General features: G+C 46.6%; 1 protein-coding gene across 4 annotated transcripts in view; it reads right to left on the bottom strand.

The window, feature by feature from the left end:
• The window catches only part of LRGUK (leucine rich repeats and guanylate kinase domain containing), a 78401-nt gene that overhangs the window by 17497 nt on the left and 40356 nt on the right, over positions 1–20548 (bottom strand). For all 4 annotated transcript variants that reach the window (XM_053255626.1, XM_053255629.1, XM_053255627.1 and 1 more), the window contains 5 exons: positions 13372–13468; positions 11992–12105; positions 9403–9604; positions 7845–7961; positions 3225–3385 (listed from right to left, as the gene is read on the bottom strand). In XM_053255626.1, coding sequence (XP_053111601.1) covers positions 3225–3385; positions 7845–7961; positions 9403–9604; positions 11992–12105; positions 13372–13468 — 691 coding nt within the window. The remainder of the gene's footprint in view (positions 1–3224; positions 3386–7844; positions 7962–9402; positions 9605–11991; positions 12106–13371; positions 13469–20548) is intronic.

The raw sequence follows: 20548 nt of genomic DNA, 5'->3' as shown, positions 1-20548 counted from the left end.
AGCTGCCTGGCCTGCCGAGCTGAGATTCAGCATTATGACTCCATAATTCTAGAATGGCACATTTCCCCCCTAAAGCTGCCATGAGATTTCTGCTCCTGCCAGTTGGATTTAATATATCTGGTTTACAACCCTCAGTAACTACAACCCTCTCGTCAGACCCTCAGGCTCCAAGTGGCCAGAAAGTCCTGCCTTAGGGAACAAGTTATATTTAAAACCGCCACAATGATGACATCCCATCAAGGTCCCCCCGCTGCCTGCTCTGTCCTGAGTTGCAGTTGGAATGTATGGACACGGAGACGACACAGACATTCTGTTTTTGTGTCACAGGCTGACACAAAATCAACTGTTTTGCTCCTCACATACTGTCCCATGGCAATCGGTTTGACAGCAAAGAAGTGAAGTGATTCATTTCAAAGCCTTTCTGCTTCTCAAAACCAAGGGAACTTGTTTCCCAACCCCAGGTCCTGAAGGCGGAGGCTGAGAAAGCGATAACTTGGGAGGGAACACTTGCAAGAGGCCATAATCCATGGAGTCTTTGCATCAATCTCTGACATCTACAGTTAAAGGGGATCAACTAGCATGGCAGGGAAAGTCCCAAGGAAGTCTCTGCTAGGCCAAACAGATGGTCCACTGGACTGATTCAGTTCAAGGTTTCTCTGCCGGAGCAGCTCCAGAATGGCAAAATGCTTACATTGATTATTCACTTAACATGAATATGCAGTTTGATTTACATAGCAAAAGGAATGAGAAGATGGTTTCCTGCCCCAAAGTAACTCACAATCCAAAAAGGAACACAAGTGAGACACAGCAACTACGCCAGGAAGGGTGCTACGCTGAGGCTGAATCGGGATAGTTGCTCTCTGCCTACTTGAGACTCGCCTCTTCAGAAGGGGCCTCTTTACTAGTCAACAAGTGTCTTGCGACACACTCTTTATCTCCTTCTTAGAACACTGACATTTCACTGACACGTATACTGTACACGCCGACCACAGAAAACCGATTCCACTTAAGAGTGAACCATCGTAGCTGCGAAGTCTAGCTTTCAACACAAAGTTTTTGAGACGTTGCTAATGGACAGCACTGAGAAGGACATTCCTGATCAGATGTTTTCCACGAGGGCTCTCAAAGGTTTCCCAAGCGAGGCATAGGCAGGAGCGGTAGGTATTCCCACCAATGGGCTAATTAGCTCTTAGTCAAATCCATGCAAAGCAAATAGTTGCATGGACTTCATGCTTGACTACTTGAAGAAGCAATAGGACAACCCATTGTCACGTCCAGTTTTGAGGAAAATTGGGGGGCCGTTTGCTTTCAAATGACCAAAGGAAGTTAAAAGCAAACCTAAGAGGGACCATTTTGTGCATCCTTACGTGAGGAGTCTGGCTTTTGCAGAGAGCAGCACTTGCTGTTTTGCACCCTATGCACGGCCCTCACTTCACCTCCTAGTCAAAACAATTAGATCATCCGCACCAGACTTTCACTCTGAATTGCGGGGAGGGAAAGAGACAGAGAAATCCTTTAACTAAGGCCTGAAGTGTGTTGGGCAGAGAAGGGAAACATCTTGAGTGGATACTGAAGCACGTTTGAAGACATCTGGGACAGAGAAGACAATCCTGCAAGCTTTTCTTTAGCACGCCCTCAGAGAGAGAGAGAGAGAGAGAGAGAGAGAGAGAGATTTTTGTTCTGAAGCTTGCTTTTGGGGTTCTTTTGATATTTGCTACTACTACTATCTTCTTGAAACTGGAAACCTCTTATTTAAGTGATGTACCTTGACATCATGCCAATGCTTTTGTACTTTTCTAAGTAATGTGCCTTGGCCTAGTGCCAAAATTTATTTTGTATGTTAATAGACAAATAAAGAGATATTAGAAGAGAAATGAATGCCATCTTCTTTTTTACTTGTCTGAACTGTCCTTTGCTTGGAGAGGAAAAGCTTAAGTTGAGAGAAAGTATACATTCTTGGCAGGCACATGCATCTCCTAATTAAAAATTAGGATTGTGCCTGCAACCTCATCATTTGTCTTGGAGTTTTGGTCTGCTGAGGTTCTCCCGCCCCACTTGAGGAATTGTACAGGCCCACACAGACACCTTTCCTCTGAGTCAGATCAGGTAAGAACAATTCTTGACTTCCTTCCATTGACTTTATTTAAATGTGTTAAATCAAAAATTAATGAATCGCCACGGCCAGATGGCATCTACCCAAGAGTCCTTAAAGAATTCAAATGTTAAATTGCCAACCTCCTTAAGAAGGGCTTAGATAAATTCATGGAGGACAGGTCTATCAATGGCTACTAGTCTGAGGGCTATAGGCCATCTCCAGCCTAAGAGGCAAGGTGCCTCAAAATACCAGTTTCAGAGGAGCAACAGCAGGAGAGGGGTATGCCCTCAGCTCTTGCCTAGGAACTTCCCAGAGGCATCTGCTGGGCCACTGTGTGAAACAGGATGCTGGACTAGATAGGTCTTGGGCCTGATCCAGCAGGGCTGTTCTTATGTTATGTTTTTCTTTCTTTTCAGTGGCGTTGGAGAAAATAATAGAGATGTGTTCATTTACATTGCTGAACAGGGTTCCATGTGGGAAATCAAGACTTTAGAGGGCTATTCACGCAATTATCAAAATTAAGGTAGGAGAAATGGAATCCAGGTTTGCAGGCTCGTGAGTTGAGGTCACATCCTTCCAACCCAGCTTGCTCAAATGTGGGTAGTGCAGATCCTGTACCTTGTTCTTTACTGAAGTAGGATGAAAATAGCAGCCATCCTGCCTCAGTGTGTTGATCGTGTGGGTGCATTTGCCATTTCTTGGAATCATCGGGAGCGAGTGGCCATATTTGTAACAGAGTGCTGTGGCTACAGGGGCTCACATCTGTGAATGCTGCTCTGCACAGCACACTCTATGGTCATTTTAGCAATGCCTTCCATAGGTCCTTTACTAGCAATGACCTTCGTGGTCAATCAGGGGGCAGCTGATGATGTAATGAGGGTTTCCGGTCTCCTGGTAGCACAATGCATGCTGGGATAGCTCTTTCAATCCTAGGAGGATCTAGCTCCCAATTTTGAAAATGGAGATCACAGCCGCCTGGATTGTTTGGGTGTTTTACAGACCCAAACAAGAGAGTCTGCTTGTCTGTTGAGATCAGGGTAGGAGCTCTTTACCCCACAGCTATCCCCATATGATCATGTGCAAGGCTCTGAGGTATGATTAATCATAGGAATACTTTCCCCTTACTTACCACTTCTGTTTTCTCTGCTGAAAGTTTGGCTGATATTCTGGAAGAGTAGTTTCTGGATGAGCAGTCCATGAACTCATCGGGGGTGGGTGATGGTACTACTCCATCAGTTCCTTTGACACCACTTGCTGCTTTCTGAACTGCTGAGGCTGTCTTGCTAGGAACTAAGAGAGAGCAGGTCATTTAATCTTTTACCAATGTTGTTGAGGGTTCCACAAACCTTGATAAGGGCTTTTCAGGAAGCTTAGGGGGCTGCCTAGGAAAGAAACATGTGAACCCTGCATTTCATGTCACGTCTCTCTGTATGTGAGCCAATGAATTTACTGACCTGCTGGCGGGGGTGGGTGGGGGGAATGCAGCCCCTTCATCATTTGTGATTTTGAGCAAATGTTCCCTGTCCCCATCTTCTATTAGAGGCAGGCAGCAGAAGCCCCCTGGAAGATTCTCACTTACCTTCAGAGGAACAAGTACCCCCCCCTCCCAGAGCTGATCTGGGTTAACGTTGTGATGAGTGAAAGGAAACATGATCCTTTCCTCTTTTTTTCTTTTGGAAATTCCTTCTTTCTGTTTTCAGGTTTTAAGCTATCAGCGGGGGTCTGGTTTATTTCCTCCTCTTCCCGACACTTCATTCTGGCAGATTCCGAGCTGGCTCGGCCTCCAGCCTCTGGACCCTGCCGCTGCCCTGCCTCTTTCCCTTGGGCCTCTGCCTCCTTCTGCCTCCTAACTCATCCCATCTCTCCTTGATGCAGGCCTCCGACTCCTTCTCCCCCCGCCCCCATTATCAGGTCCCTACATCCAAGTCCCTTGTTGCCACTGAGCTCTCCAGGTCGTGTTCGGCAGCCCCTCCTCTCTCTCCTAGCGGAGCAACTGTGAGGTCACAGGTATGTGGAGCTGGGGGTGGAAGGGGAATTGAGGAGCTTCATGTTTTGTCCATGGGTTTTCCTACCCAAAGGATAATGCTGATTTTTGGCAGCTTTACACATTCTGAGCTTTAGCTTCATGCCTCACTTACTGAGATCACTCAGTGCCGACTCGTATCCTGGTTGCTGCAGGGATTCTGACCTGAAAGGCTGCCTAACCTGTAGCTGCGCGTCACCCACATCCACAGGGTCACTGCTTCACAAGCAAGCAGCTGGTAGCACAGTTATGAGCCCATCCTGTCCATCTGCAAGGCAAGTCTGCAGGACCTTGGAGAGTTCCAAGGGAGCAAGTTGATCCAATGCAGTGCCACCTCTGATTGAGCCCTTTGATGGCTCTTAGCCCTGACTTCCTCTCACATGCTCCACCCTCTGCTGCAGAGTGTGGATCCTTAAAGGGCCAGCCCCCAGCCCAGAAGTCAAGCCATCTCTGCCATCTCTCAGCCACTTCTCTCCTGATGTGTTGTTCCCTGCACTGGCAAAAGGGCACTGAAGGGCAAGGAGATCTTGATATATCCAGGTCTGACCCCTTGGGTGAAGTCTGGCTGTATAAAGAGCTACACTAATGCTAAGTATAATGACAGAGACAAGTAGGGAATTGCAATAATTTGTGGTTGCTGGAGGGAAAGCCTCTCTCTCCATTCTTCTCTTGGCCCCTCCACCGACTGTGAGCAGCCTCCCTGAAAGGTTTCATATTTGGGACCACTACAAATTAGGACATTTCTCAGCAGCAGCAGGAGCAACCTCTCCCTCATAAGCTCCCCTAGGATGAATGAAAGCTGCAGAAGAACATCGCCAGGTGCTTGTACCTCGCATTCAATGGGGGTTCATGGAAGAGAACTCCCCACAGGACTTTGGATACTAGCCTGGTGACAAATAATAATTTTCCAGAACTGTTATGATTGTCATACACCTTTGCCTCTTTCGTCCCACTTACATCCCTGGTGAAACAGGTTTTGCAACTTGTTGGACTTCAAAAGCCTGCCCAACCTGTTTGGCCAGCAATGACGGCCGGACAAATGGTTGTCCGAAGAGTCAAGTGAGGTGGCCATCCCAGGCAGAAGATTCTGGGTACCAACTAATGGCAGCAGCATGGGAAGCAAGAGAGCTTTGATCCATCCCAGGCACAATCCACTTGTCAGGTTCTCCTGCACAAGCCCCGCTGAAATGAATAGCATGTGCACAGATACATTTCAATGGAATCTGAAATGTCCTCATGCCAATTAATTGTGCCTTATTTCAATTAACTGGGAAGGAGGAGCGCCATTTGGATTTTTCACCTCTGCCAAGAAAAAGTCTTAGGCTGGACCTGACCACAGGCAATGACAACTCTTATTGCTACACTTTCAGCTCCTTGAAAAAACTGATCTCGTTCTCTCTCTCTCTCCATTAGCAAAAGCTCTTGAATGTTTCTTCATTAAAAGAGAGGAAAGATTTAATAGACTGCTATTATATCACACAGTCAATCCTCCTCCATTACAGTCTTATTGCATATTAAGAGTCAACCTTGAGGCAAGATTTTTTAAAATGTTTTAATAAAACAATTTTGCCTTGTCCATAAGGGAAGAAGCAATCTCTCCCAAAATAGGATTGTTACATTGATTTGAAACACCTACAAATGAACCTCTAAATGAATTTAATGAGGCATAGTAAATTTCAAAGTTACTTTTATGGACAGCAGAATTGCCCAAACTCAGCACTCTTAATGAAGTTGCTGTGACTGGCAAGGAAGCACCAATTGACAGGACCGCAAGACATTAACGGCCATTAAGAGCCCCTTCAAGGAACATCAGATGGTTTATGGCAGATCATGGCAATGATGAGGCGAAGAACCTTTCATCTTTGTGTTTCCTCCCCCTTGGCCATTCTCATGCATCAAAAAGCAATTGGAGTTGTTGTGAACTTTGGGGTCACATGTCCATAAGCCTGTTGGAAGAAGTCTTTCTGCTGAGGATCCTTCCATTGTCAGGGGAGAAAGGCTTCCAGTCAGGGTGCTCTGGCATCAACCATGCAAATCAGGGTTCCCCAGAGGAAAAGAGTCTGGAAACTCTGCCATATATACCAGGGGTTCTGAAACTTGGGTCCCCAGATGTTGCTGGACTACAATTCCAATCATTGTCAGCCACAATGACCTTTGGCTATTTGATGGGCATTGTAGTCCAACAACATCTCGGGACCAAGGTTTCAGGGCCCCTAGTAAACACAAGAGATGTTGACCTTCCTCTTGTTCTTCTGTCCCCTTACATTCCTTCTCCCTACTTGCTTTGACCCTCTGTCTTCTGGTGTGTCCTGTGGTGTTCCACTATTCCTGTTCCCAACCCTGAAGCCTTAGCAGTTTCCTCCTCTTTTGTACTTTGGCCTTCTCTGAGTCTAACTCTCTGTCATCTGCTCCTTCTACAAGCTCGTGCAAACTCTCACCAGCTCTCAGCTCACTGATTATCTTCCCATCTTCCACAGGCAGCTACACTTCGCTGGTGTTGTCCTAAGGCTCTCCCCTTATGGATTAAAACTAGGCAGGCAGCAACCACAATGCCTTTCCACTGAGAAAACAAAATAGTGTATATATTCAGGAATGTACAAAGAGATGCCATCATGCCATGATGAGGTGCTAACAGTCCATGATGTAGATCTAACTATCCAGGATGCAAAGCTGAAATCCTTCCTTCTGGACCTGTGTCAGTTCATGCCTCTAAAAGACCAGAGAGAGATTTTTCCTAGGCTTTCCCCAAGAAGGGCATTTCCTTGAAAAATGGTGGCAACTGGCATTCCTCAACTTAATGAGAACCAAGTGTTATGGGGCCCTTCCAAGAAGACGGATGCTGAGATGCAGTGCATCAGAACAGCATGAGATGTGTTGCCCAATGTAAGACTACTGCCTCCAAAATGGCAGCCCATGAAGAGTTCTCTGTACCTCTCTCCACATAACATTTAGGCACTTATCTGTGTTGTGACTTGTGATGTAAAGGCATGATACATTTCCCCACCCCAAACCACTGGCTGCAGCTGGCAGAGGAGGGGGAATGTTGATCACAACCAAAGGTACCTACACTGCAGGCAAAGAAACCTGCATCTTTTATGCACCAGATAGATACTGTCAGGAAGAAATGGCATATAAGCACACTTATTCCTGATCTCTTCTGCAGGTGTCAGCTTGCAGTGTCCACGGCATTTTTACACAATGTCTGCAAAGCCAGATATTTGGGAAGTCTAACTATTGCAGAACTCCTTCTTTCAATGGTGAGTACTAAGACTTCTAAGGGACAAATACATGTACTGTTAAATGCATCATGATGTAGTTAGAGGCTTCCTTTACTTACAAGAAGCAGTTGTGTGGGGCTGTGATCTGGATTGGGGCCATGGTAGGGAGTTGGGAGATGTTTAACCCTTTACTTCAGCATTTTTTTCCTGATGAAAATTGGCCCATTTGCTACATTGGCACCTATGGTGTTTATTAGCAGTTTCAGAAGGAGTAATTTTTGGTGGGAAAATAGTGCCAGGTTAACTTCCATGCTGTGGTCCTGATTCTCGTCACAGTCCCATACAGCTGCTACTTGCAAGGCAGGCCCCTGGCTCTGAGATGATGCACTTAACATCATCTGGCCTCAAGAAGCAAGCACTCTGTGGTGATTTATCCATCCACTGATTCAGTGCAAGCCAAGTGGCTGCTAGCTCACAACTGATGGTTCTGCAATGTCAGGCATCGTACCTGAAAGCAGATTGTTATTGGGTACAGGAACGGTGATCTCAGACTCTGAAGGCTGTATCAGTCCCAGGAATTCTTCAATGAGGTGGCTCAGCTTGGTGAAGGCTTCGTCATAATCATCTGCACGAGAGAGGGTGAACATTTGGAGAGAAGAAGGAGAGGCACACACATAGTAAGGGCCACATTCCAGGGTGAAAGAAAGCCTCGGCTGCTAGTGGAACCAGTGTCTCAGCTCACTTTCCCAGTGCAGCTTTTGCCCCACTGTGTTGCATCTACACCTCAGGGCAGAATCCGAAATCATGGAATGCAAGAGCCCAGCTGGATCAGAACAAAAGTTTACCAAGAATGAGGGACTGGATGGATCATTGGTCTTATCCAGATGGGCTCTTATGTTGCCCGCAGTGGCCAAACCAGATGCTTCTGGGAAGCCCGCAAGCAGGCCACAAAGACAACACCCTCCCCTGTTGTTGCCCTCCCACCAGCAATTGGTATGCAGAGGTGTGCTGTCTCTGGAGATTCCACAGAACCATCCTCTCCTCTGTGGATCTGGAAAACACAGGAGTGTCACCAAAAGTGGTGGCCTTATGGCTAATTCTTCCCCTTTCCCCTGTAACATCTGGTCAAACTGTGATGTGATGTCATTTGTTTATTTATTCATTGTTCAGTTTTATGCCACCTTTCATAAGGCATCCCAAGGCGGTTTTCAAAAGTTAAAATACAACAAAACTCCATAAAAATCACATTTAAAGCTCTGAGGGAACAGTCCCAGAGAGAACCTTGGCAGCTGCATTCTGAGTGGTGGGGGCAGACCTAAATCTCATGCTTCTCTTCAACCAAGCCAATGGCACTCATCCACTGAATGGCAGCTCTGTCATTTTCTTCCTTCCCCCAAGAGATCTATTCCACCAGGGGCAGAAGCAGGCCCATTCAGTGACCACAGGGATGTTATTTTGGGCAGGAGGCATGATGACTACAAAGCACTGTGGCAAAAGAGAGACTCTAATCCTGCCTGTTATATTTTAAGATGTTTAAAAAAAAAAAAAAACTTGGATTCCAATGTACTTCCAATATAACCTCCAATATTGAAAGTCACTTCATCTAAGTGACTGTTCCTGGTGGAGCTGTTCCTGCACAGCTTCACCTAGAGTGCCAACTGAGTCCCCTTCTCTTTCCCTGCAACTGGAACTGCAAGTGTGTAGAACTCTAGTTCAATATCTCTCAGGTGGCCCAGGTCCCTTCACCATAAGCTCCCTGAGAACCCCACCGTTGTAAAGGTTCCTGCTTGGGAACTTCCTCACAGCAAACATGTTGTTGAACTTGGTGGACCACTGGCCAAACTCTGTGTGACCTTATGATGAGCCTGTTGGCAGAATCCCTTGAGAATTGGTTCGTGCTCTGGAAATTTCTTTGCAACCCCCTTAGTATACTCTGTAGAGGAAGAGATTATGGGGCTCACCATGGTGTCCATCACAGTCTCCACATCCTCTGTTATGTGTCAGAAGAAGACTCTATGGTCATCGCCCAGGAAATCAAGTCCCCTGTACCAAAGTGATTGACTCACCAACACTGATGACCGCATCAAAGAACCCTGGGAAATCCTCATTCACTTTGACGTACATGTCCACCCTACGGACAGCTTCCTCGATCTCTGGCCTACTGAACAACCCCTTCCTCCGCAGGTGCCCTCCATACTTCTCTTTGTTTACTGGGATCAACAGGATGTAACGAGGTTCAAAGTAGGAATTCTTCAAGCTTCTCACACCCTTTGAGAGAGAAGGTGCTCAGTCAGCATTTTTCCCCAAACTCTGTGGGTCTTATAGCTCCGCCCTACTCAGCATCCCAACTCCACACAAGAGCATTAAGCCTTGCTTGACCAGCAGTGTAAAACTCGGGACCCCCAATCTTTGGTGATGAGCCAGACTTTGAAACTCCGGATCTCTACAAAGATCTTAAACCTCTGAAGTGAGGCAGTGATTATGATCCCAAGGATCAGCAAAAGGGCTTCAGCTACAGCTAGAAACATGGGCAATGGCTACAGAGCACAGGCCATAGGGGTCTGTAGTGCCATTGGATGCTGGCTCCAACAGATGGTAGGTGTGTGAGTGTTGCTGGGCCCTCACCCACTCCAGTGGAGTTACTTTTTATTCATAAACAGTGGTTACAACATCCCGAGGCCCAAACTATTTGGGGCAATGGCAAATCCATCCTCAAATGTCCTGTCTCAGTTGTGTCTAAACTGGGGGCGGAGGTTCAAAATGTTTGGGGTGGAGAGTGAAGAACCCTCCCCCACCTGCCATGATTCCTCTCCACAGCTCCTCCTTGCCGGCTTTTCTTGCAGCTGGATTCACTTCTGGTATCATAGCCCAGATGGGGAAAGGGGTCTTTAGGGGACGGACCATGGAGTTTAAGAGTGGAGAAGGGTTGGGCATTCCAAAACCTGAATTTTGCTCTCCCCACTCAATGCCACAAGATATGATCGAGGCAGAGGCATGTTTGGAGATATGGGCCTGCAACTGCCACATATAGCTTGAGTCTGAATCACTTCTATTTGCATCTGCTCTATTATTATTTGCAGAGAAACATCACAGGTGTTCCCACTCTCCTGGTTTCCTTCTGTTCTGATCTACCTGTCAGAGATACATCACAGCCCATTTTGGCTTTGGGTTGGTGGGGGGAGGGGTGCTAAACTGTTTAGGATGAGTTGCTAGAGTTGTCATTCGGGATTCAGCTCCCTCCCCAGGTTCTCTAGAAATTAAATCTTCAGTGAGGAGTGGAAACATTTGTTTCCTGGGTACATGCATGCAAACACAGGCACATGGAGACTAAGGAGAACAGCCCTGCACAGTGAGCCGTTTCAAACACTACCATCGCTAAGGAATATTATAGACTATTCATATCCTATGGCAGGGTTCCTAACCTTGGATCCCCAGACGTTGCTGAACTGCGACTCCCATCACGGTCTTTGTCCAATGTGGCTGCCGATGATGGGAGTCATGGTCCAACATCTGGGGACGCAAAGTTGAAAACCCACAATGACTTATTATAGAACAATATGGCTTTTCTAGTGAACAAGCACCTGCCTGGCCTTGAAAATCAGTGATAAACAGATAACTGCAGAGTGACTGAATGCAGCCTGGAAGAGGAGGAGTTGAATCTTCAGCAATGTGTAGTTGTTGGGGGCGGGAGAGCTCAGGTAGAGATTTCCAGTATGAGAATTGGGGTTTGACAAGCATGTCTCTGTTTTCATTTGTGAAATGTTGGAGGACATGCCATCAGCATATGCAAACATGCTTCATTGTGTCGAAAGTAAAAATAAGCCTGACAAAAGATCTCTCCCTCTCCCTCTCTCTCTCCCATCACACACACACCGCTACCCCAAGGAGACAGACACCTACAGTTTGACAACAGAGAGAGAGAGAGCAGAGGGTTAAAAGATGCAAAGCTAGCAAGGGATGAATACGAGCCAAGAGATGAAGGACAGCTCTTGACCCCTGAGCCCATAGGAAGCAGAGAAGTCATCTTAGAGAGCCCCTGTGGGTCCAGAGGAGGGTGGGTGCAGAAGAGGGGCCACTAAATGCTCTCTGAAGAAGCCCCCTCTCTCATCACCTCCTCACTCCCCCAGAATGTCATTGTTATGATCAGAGGTGGCTTAGAAGCAGAGAACATCCATGTTTGGACTAGGGCTGCCTTCATGCCCTGCTTGTGGACTGCCTGGAAGCATCTGGTTGGGCACAGTGAGAAACTCGAAAGACCCTTGACCTGATCCAGCTGGGCTCATGTCAAGTTCCAAAGTACCTGTAAGCAGCTTGGGGCCTGTGTCCTTAAGAGAATGAAGGCTTCCTGAGGTTTTGTCACTGTTGGAACCGAGGTTCAAACATCATCAAGCCAGGCCAGGCCAGGCCAGGCCAGGCCAGGCCAGGCAGGGCTCAAGGGAGAGCCAGCAATTGCTGGTACGTGCCTCTCTGCAACCTGGCTCCAGCAAGGCTTTGTCTCCAGGGCTTCTTGCTTCTCATCCACCCAACCTGAGCCCTGCACATCCTCACCCCAGGCCCAAAACTCACCATGTTTAGCACTTGCTGCAATCGGAGAGGACAGCATCCAGCTATGCAAGTTTAACTTACACCACCCAAAATGGGCAGGATATCCTTACCTCTATTTCCATATGGACACAGGTTGCCAGGCCCTCCCGAGCAATGGATTCAATCGTGTCTCGGCCCAGCCCATAACTGTAGCCACTGTATTTGAAAGTTGCAATGAATTTCCCCTGTAATGAAAAGAACAAAGTCTGGCTGATATGGAGAGCCAAGGAAATGTGTAGGCTTCCCCCATAGCTTCTGTGAACATAGGAACATAGGCAGCTGCCATATACTGAGTCAGACCATTGGTCCAGCTAGCTCAGTATTGTCTGAACAGACTGGCAGCGGCATCTCCAAGGTTGCAGGCAGGAATCTCTCTCAGCCCTATCTTGGAGATGCTGCCAGGGAGGGAACTTGAAAACTCCTGCTCTTCCCAGAGCAGCTTCATCCCCTGAGGGGAATATCTTGCAGTGCTCACACATCAAGTCTCCCATTCATATGCAACCAGGTCAGAGCCTGCTTAGCTATGGGGACAAGTCATTCTTGCTACCACAAGACCAGCTCTCCTCTCCTAATCTAGCTCAGTATTGTCTTCACAGACTGGCAGCAGCTTCTCTCACAGGCAGGAATCTCTCTCAGCCCTACCTTGGAGATGCCAGGGAAGGAACTTGGAACCTAGATGCTCTTCCCAGAGCGGCTCCATCCCCTGCGGGGAATCTCTTCCAGTGCTCACACATCAAGTCTCCCATTCATATGCAACCAGGGCAGACCCCGCTTAGCTAAGGGGACAAGTCATGAAGAAGCATGATGCTTCCAACAAAGGTCAGAGCACAAGGCAGGAAGAATTGCCTTGCCAGGTCAGATCATCTAGGCTGGCATTTGGTTTCCAGCAACAGTCAGCCCGGTGCCTCTGTGAAGCTCACCAGCAGGGCATGGAGGTGACAAACAACAGGCTGGCTGGCTGCAAGTACTCCTGTGACTCAACAGGGCCCTGCTGCATGTTGAGGTGCACTGGAGTTTTCTGGGATGTTAGAAGACAGTAAAAGCAGATTCAAAATGCAGATATGTGGCTTATGTGCAGGACTGTGCTCAACCTTCACCCAGAGTGGGAAGCAAAACTCCTATAAAAGTAAGCTGAAGTGCCCAAGTAATTAAAGCACTTACTAATTAACTGCTTTACTGTTTTTCACGTTGTTTTTAATCTGTGTTGTTTTACTGTAAACTGCATGAGTTTGGGGCAGTATATAGATTTGCTAAATACATAAGGAACAACTGGGCAGATTAATAGCTATCGAATGCATGCGTTCATTGTTTATCATCCAAGCAAGCGAGATGCACAATTGCAGTTTTCCCTGATAGCTCAAGTGCCAAGGGGACTGCTGTTCCCATAAAATGAGCAGGTCGGACAGGCATTTCCCCCCCAAAGCCAAAAGGGAAATGAGTAAACTCCTTACCATATTCACCATTTTGTCAAACTCCTCCTGGGACACAAAATAGTAGTCTAATCGGTTTTCTTCTCCAAAATAAGCACCCCTTGTGGTGTGGCAGGGACTGAAAGATAAGCAACACAGAAACCACACACTGTTTTCAGCCATTCAAGAGCTTGAAGGGAAGGACTAAGGCTATAATCTAAAACTGGGGGAGTAAATCTCATTGTCTCAGTAGGACTTTTTTTTTGATGTAAACTGCCCTGAGCCAGACATTTGGAAGGGCAGTATATAAATCAAATAAATCAATCAAATCAATCGATAAAGATCTCCGAACTGTGGTACACTCTCTGGTAACCTCTAGGCTTAATTGCAATGTGCTCTATGTGGGGCTGCCTTTGTATGTAGTTTGGAAACTTCAGTTGGTTCAAAATGCAGCAGCTAGATTGGTCAGAGAGACCATATTATGCCTGTTTTAAAGCAACTGCATTGGCTGCCAATATGTTTCTGGGCAATATAAAGTGCTGGTAATTACCTTTAAAGCCCTCAATGGCTTAGGGCAGGGTTACTTGGGAGCGTGCCTTCTTCTGCATGACCCCCACTGCACATTAAGATGATCAAGAGAGGTCCATCTCCATATAGCACCAGCTTGTCTGGTGGGTTGCCAGAACCTAAGGGGTATACTCGTGAGTCAAATGGGCTGTAAGCCAGAATTTCGCTCTTTTAAAGCCAAATCTGGCCACCTAGGTGGTAACTCAGGAGCGGGCCTTTTCTATAGATGCTCCTGGGCTGTGGAATGGGCTCCCTATAGACATTCGTGGCTTAATGTCTTTACCAGCCTTTAAACGAGCCCTTAAGACATACTTTTTTGGCCAGGCTTTTAGTAATCTCTGAATGTTTTAAATTTTTAATTGCTGTTTAAATTTTTAAATTGCTGTAATCTTTGAATATTTTAAAAATTGTAACTGTTGTATAATAGTTGGTTTTATAATGTTCCTATTGTGTTTATTTTTGTGAACCGCCTAGTGTCAAGTCAGGTGGTATATATATAAAAATTATGTATTTATTGTTTATTTATTTATTCTGTTTCTATACTGCCCTTCCAAAAATGGCTCAGGACGGTTTACACAGAGAAATAACAAATAAATAAGATGGATCCCTGTCCCCCCAAAGGGCTCACAATTTAAAAGAAACACAAGATAGACACTGGCAACAATCACTGGACGTGCTGTGCTGAGGGTGGATAGGGCCAGTTACTCTCCCCCTGCTCAATAAAGAGAATCACCATGGTAAAAGGTGCCTCTTTGCCAAGTTAGCAGGGCTTAATCAATCAATCAATCAATCAATCAGTCAGTCAGTCAGTCATCATACATGCACTCAGGCTTTAAGGGTTGTGTGTGTGTTTGTACGTACATTATTTATTTATTTATTTATTTATTTATTTGAATTTTATACCACCCTTCCAAAATGGCTCAGGGCGGTTTACAATTAAAACAATCTATTAAAATAGTAAAGAGCTAAAATAAAAATTTAAAACAATATAACAACAATTAACAATTTTAAAACATTTTAAAACAACAAGTAAACAACCATAGTAATTAAAAACCCTGGAACCAGGTTAAAATATTAAAACCGATCTAAAAGCACTGGAAAGCCAGGCCAAACAGATACGTTTTAAGGGCTCTCCTGAAAACTAATAGAGAATTCAAATTACAGATTTCCGCAGGGAGCTCATTCCACAGCCCCGGGCAGCTATAGAGAAGGCCTACCTCCGAGTCGCCACCAGATGAGCTGGTGGTAACTGGAGACGAACCTCCTCAGATGACCTTAATGTGCGGTGGGGATCACGCAGAAGAAGGCGCTCTCTAAGGTAACTCAGGCCTAAGCTGTTCAGAGCTTTAAAGGTAATAACCAGCACTTTGTATTTTGCCCAGAAACATATCGTCAGCCAATGTCCATTCAAAGTTTATTATGGTCTACGACCAGCACAAGAGGGGGGAAATACAATTAAAATATAAATAATTAAAAAACAACAACAACAAGTCAACAGTCTAACCCATCAACAATGTTATAACTGAAAGGTTATAGAGCAGCACTAGGACTGTTAATTAAAAACTGGCGCAATCTTCGAGCTGCTGCACAAAAGCCAGCCACTTAATATTTTCTGTTTCACCAAGGCACGGGCTTGTGATACTTCCATTTTGAGCAGGGTAAGCGGAAGCAACCCCAATGTTGCCAGTTTAGTAAGTATTCTGCGTTCCCAGGAGGCATGAAATGAATCTTGTAATGTGAGAAATACTAAACTACCATGGGAGTGATGGATTTTAATCCAGTAAAAAATCGTAAGTATCCAATATCTAGCCTCCACCTTCACTAGACCCGTCTCCAGTCTCAATCTGGCATTAGAGACACAACAGGGGGGTCGAAAGTACAGCTCTAAGAAATTTAGATTGAATTATTTCCACCTGCTGAAAACTAGATAAAGGCCCTAGCTGTGTACCATATGTAAGCTGAGCAAGAGATTTGGCAAGAAAAAGTTTGATAGCAGAGGTTGTAAAACACCCCCCCCTTACTCCAAAAAAACCTGAAAATAGCGGACGCACTCCTTTGAGCATTCTGGGACATATAGGTAGCATGTGGCTTCCTAGAGCCCGAGGCATGGAAGAGGACCCCCAAATAATTGAAGGTAGAAACTTGCTGAATAGGGTGGTCATCAATTTTCCAATTGTGATGTTTAGGTTTTTTACCGAGGGCCATGATCTTTGTTTTAGCATAATTAATTTCAAGACGATTTCCTTTACAATAGGAGGCCAATACCCCCAGGGCACGTCTGAGACCCACAGGTGTTCTTGCCAGGATAAGAGTATCATCAGCATACAACAATGAGTTAATGTGCTTCTCCGCTTGTAATTGTTTCAAAACATGCGTAATATGGTCTCTCCAGGTTACCCCAAAGACAAATCTGGCTGCCGCATTCTGAACTAATTGAAGTTTCCGAACGATGTACAAAGGCAGCCCCACGTAGAGCGCATTGCAATAGTCAAGCCGGGAGGTTACCAGCTGGTGCACCACTGAAGGTCATCCTCTTCAAGGAATGGGCGCAGCTGTCGAATCAGCCGAAGCTGATAGAAAGCACTCCTGGCTATGGCCTCCACCTGAGATACCAGGGTGAGGCCTGGGTCCCAAGCTGCGCACCTGCTCCTTCTGGGGGAGTGTAACCCCATCCAGCACAGGAAGATCTAACTAACCCCTCAGATTCTGAGTCCCCACAATGAGCACCTCCGTATTGCTTGGATTTAACTTCAGTTTGTTCTCCCTCATCCAGCCCATTACTGCCTGTAGGCAGGCATTTAGAGAATGAGTACCATTTCCTGAAGATGAAAGGGAGAAGTAGAATTGGATGTCATCAGCATACTGATAACACCCAGCACCAAATCTCCTGATGACCTCACTCAGCGGTTTCATGTAGATATTGAAAAGCATTGGTGACAAAATGGAGCCCTGGGGGACTCCATATAACAGCTTCTGCTTTGAGGAGCAACTGTCACCAAGCTCCACCATCTGGGATCTACCCGAGAGTTGGAAAAGAACCACTACAAAGCAGTGCCTCCTATTCCCAATTTCCCCAGGCGACCCAGAAGGATACCATGGTCGATCGTATCGAATGCCGCAGAGATCCAAGAGGACCAACAGAGTCACACTCCCTCTGTTGATTCCCCAGTAAAGGTCATCCATCAGGACGACCAAGGCTGTCTCAACCCCATAGCCCGTTCTAAAGCCAGTTTGAAATGGGTCTAAATAATCAGTTTCCTCCAAAAACCGCCTGGAGCTGGTTGACCACCACCCTCTCGATTACCTTGCCCAACCATGGGAGATTGGAGATTGGCCTATAACTAGCCATCACTGCGGGATCCAGGGAAGGCTTCTTAAGAAGAAGTCTAACTATTGCCTCCTTCAAACAAGGAGGCACCCTACCCTCTCGCGATGCATTTATGATATTAACTAGGCCATCTCCAACAATCTCTCCACTAGATTGAAGCAGCCAGGTTGGGCAAGGATCCAGAGAACAAGTGGCAGGCCATACTGCTCCAAGCAGCTTGTCCATGTCATCAGGAGTCACAGATTGAAACTGATCCAACCTAACACTGCAAGAGGGATTACTGGATACCTCCCTCACAGACCCTGCAGAAATAGTGGAGTCCACATTGGCCTGAATACAGGAGATTTTATCCACAAAGAACCCACTAAAGATGTCACAGCAGAGTATCTGATTTGAGCTGATCTGAGGGAGCTGATATGAGGCAGAAGGAGCAGAGATTATACTCCTCACAACCCGGAATAACTCTACTGTACGCAAACGTGCAGACGCAATGCACGATGGCCAAAAACTCTTTTTTGCTGCATGCATCGCTTAAGTCTTCAAATGGGTTCTATGCTGCATCTTGTCAGATTCGAGCTGAGTTCTCCTCCACTTGCATTCCAGTCACCTACCAGCTGCTTCCGCAACTCCTCGGTATACAAGGAGGCCGTCTTAGAAGCAGGCCTGGAGGGATGCTTAGGAGCAATCATATCTACTGCCCTGGTGAGTTCTCTATTGCAGGTTCCCACCAGGGCATCTACAGAATCACCAGCCGCACTAACATCAAAACCCTCCAAGGCCTTTTGGAAACCTACTGGGTCCAGCAGCCTTTTTGGGCGGACCATTCTAATAGGTCCATCACCCCTGCAGGGGTGGGTTGTGACCATGATACCAACCTTAACCAGGTAGTGGTCCGTCCATGACAATGGGGTAACCCCCGGATCCCCCACCCACGGAACACCCCCCTGATCCAAACAGAAGACCAAATTGAGTGTGTGGCCGGCAACATGAGTTGGTTCAGAAATTAATTGGGATAGGCCCATAATTGCCATGGCTGCTATGAACCCCTGAGCTGCACCAGACAAGCCAGCCCCAAAGTGGATATTGAAGTCCACCAGCACCAAGAGGCTGGGAGACTCCAACACCAACTCCGCGACCAGCTCCGTCAGCTCAGTTAGGGCGTCAGTTGGGCAGTGGGGTAAACGGTACCCCAACAGAATCCTCAACCTATCCCTAGTTCCCAGCCTCAGAAATACACATTCAATATAAGTCAACTGTCTCACAGGGGGCCTGGTAAGGGAGATAGTATTTTTATGGACCACAGCCGCTCCACCCCACCCGCCCACTTCCCCTAACCTGTTCCACAACCTGCTACATGACAAAGTTTTATAAAATCATGAATGAGGTGGGAAGAGAAATGTTTTAGAGCTGAGCCAAGAGCTTGAAAGGTCCTCAGAACCACCTCTAAGGCTCACCTTTCTTTGCTGCTGCTGCTGCTGCTACTTTCATTCTTAACAACCACCCCCAAAAAGTACAGTACAACCAAACAAAATTGCCCCCAAACAATCAATCAACGTAGGCACAGAAACTCTCCTGCTCCAATGATATCCTGGGGAGGGGCATTTGGGCACCACCTTAACCTAAGCTGTGTCAAATGAGAACCGTATGAGACACGTGGACGCTATAAAGTTTAAAACTTCAAAAGCCTGGTCTCCCCCCCCCCGAGGGATTTGATAAATATACCAATCTTGAAAGTTTGTTTCTGAGCATTGACCAGATGTTCTGAATGTCCTCCTTTTTCATATCTTTTTTAAGTTTAAGCACGTTATAGCCTCCTTCCAATAGCAAGGCCATGTTTACATTCATACCAGCCCAGCATCTTCCATAAAATAAATTTTTAACAAGTGGCATGTTTGAAATTTTAAAGAATGAACATTAAACCTACAGAAATCTCCCCACTGAATAATTAAAATATAACTTTGCTTTATGGTAGCAATTTTCTGCTCTGCTAAGATTCAGTTCTCTTTTCTCCATATGCATAAAACTTACGAGGGAATAAAATAGAAAATAAAACACTACACTGTTCTTGGAAAACTTACAGCACAAAGAAAATCCCCACCAGTTTTCAATTATTTCTAAATTCCAACCAGGCCTTTCAAAATGGATAATTTATTTAATGTGTGTTGTATTTAATTTTTATTTTTTAAGTGTTTGACTTGCAAGGTATAAATCTGGCAGATGGGCTGATATAGAGTATTGTCTATTAAACTAAAACATGCAAGTAAGTTTCTTTCTGTTCTAAGATCTGAGCTAGAGTAAGAACCACTACAATAACAAACTGAACAGTTGATCTCACCTTCCCTAGAGCCATAGCCTCAATCCAGTTAAGCCCATCCCAGCTGTTTTAATTCTTTTTTAAAAGTAGGAAGCATAGTTGTCCAAAGGGCTTAGGGGGGGCAGTCACCCCTGCATTGAGTCAGTCCTACTGAATTCAATGGGGCCTACTCCCAGGTAAGTGGGTATGGGATTGCAGCCTTTGTACCCCGCCTGCCCTGCCCTACCCCCCCCCCACCTCCCCTGGAAATATGTCCTACGGATCTATTCATGGGCTCCCATGTCACATGTAGTTTAGCCATGAAAGATCCTCTCCGGAGAATGACTGGAAGAGGACTTTAAGGACTTTCAACGCCCGACGGACGTGGGCCGGGGCTAAGGACTCGGCAGTTAGGAGGGCGGGCGGGCAGTCGACGGCGGTGGCAGCATTCACATGGGCACGCAGAGGGCGGCCCACAGCAGCAGCGGCCGCCCCCTGGACACGGCGCCATCAGCAGCAGCCCCCATTCTCCTCCTTCCTGGCGGCGACGACGAAGTGGCTCAAGTTCCCACAGACGGCGGCCGACCTCCTTCTCCTCCTCCACCCTTGGCGCTGCGACCTCTCTGCCTGCTACCGCCAGCCTCTACAATAATCCGCCCCCAGCGCAGACAGAGCTTCCCTTCCCTTCCCTCTTTCGCTTCAGCCGGAGGCGGCGGCTCCCCCAGCAGCTGCCCTGAACCGCGACGAGGCGACTGCTGGTGGTGGTGATGACTCGCCTCTTCGAGCGGCACTACGGGCGGCTGGGGCGGCGTACAGACCGATCGCGGGGAGAGGACAGACAGACAGCAAGAGACAAAACAAGGAATGAGGGAGGGAGACAGAACTATAGAGGGGGGGAAAAGAAATAAAGAAGGAAAAAGAGAGAAGAGAGAGAAAGGAAAGAAAAGAACCAAAATAAACAAAGAGAGAGGAAAGGAAAATAAGAGAGATAAAAGTGAAGAACAAGGGGAGAAAAACAAAAGATAGAAAAA

This window comes from Hemicordylus capensis, chromosome 5 (genome assembly GCF_027244095.1).
Source record: "Hemicordylus capensis ecotype Gifberg chromosome 5, rHemCap1.1.pri, whole genome shotgun sequence".
NCBI classification, from domain to species: domain Eukaryota; kingdom Metazoa; phylum Chordata; class Lepidosauria; order Squamata; family Cordylidae; genus Hemicordylus; species Hemicordylus capensis.
This window is presented reverse-complemented; position numbering and strand designations above follow the sequence as displayed.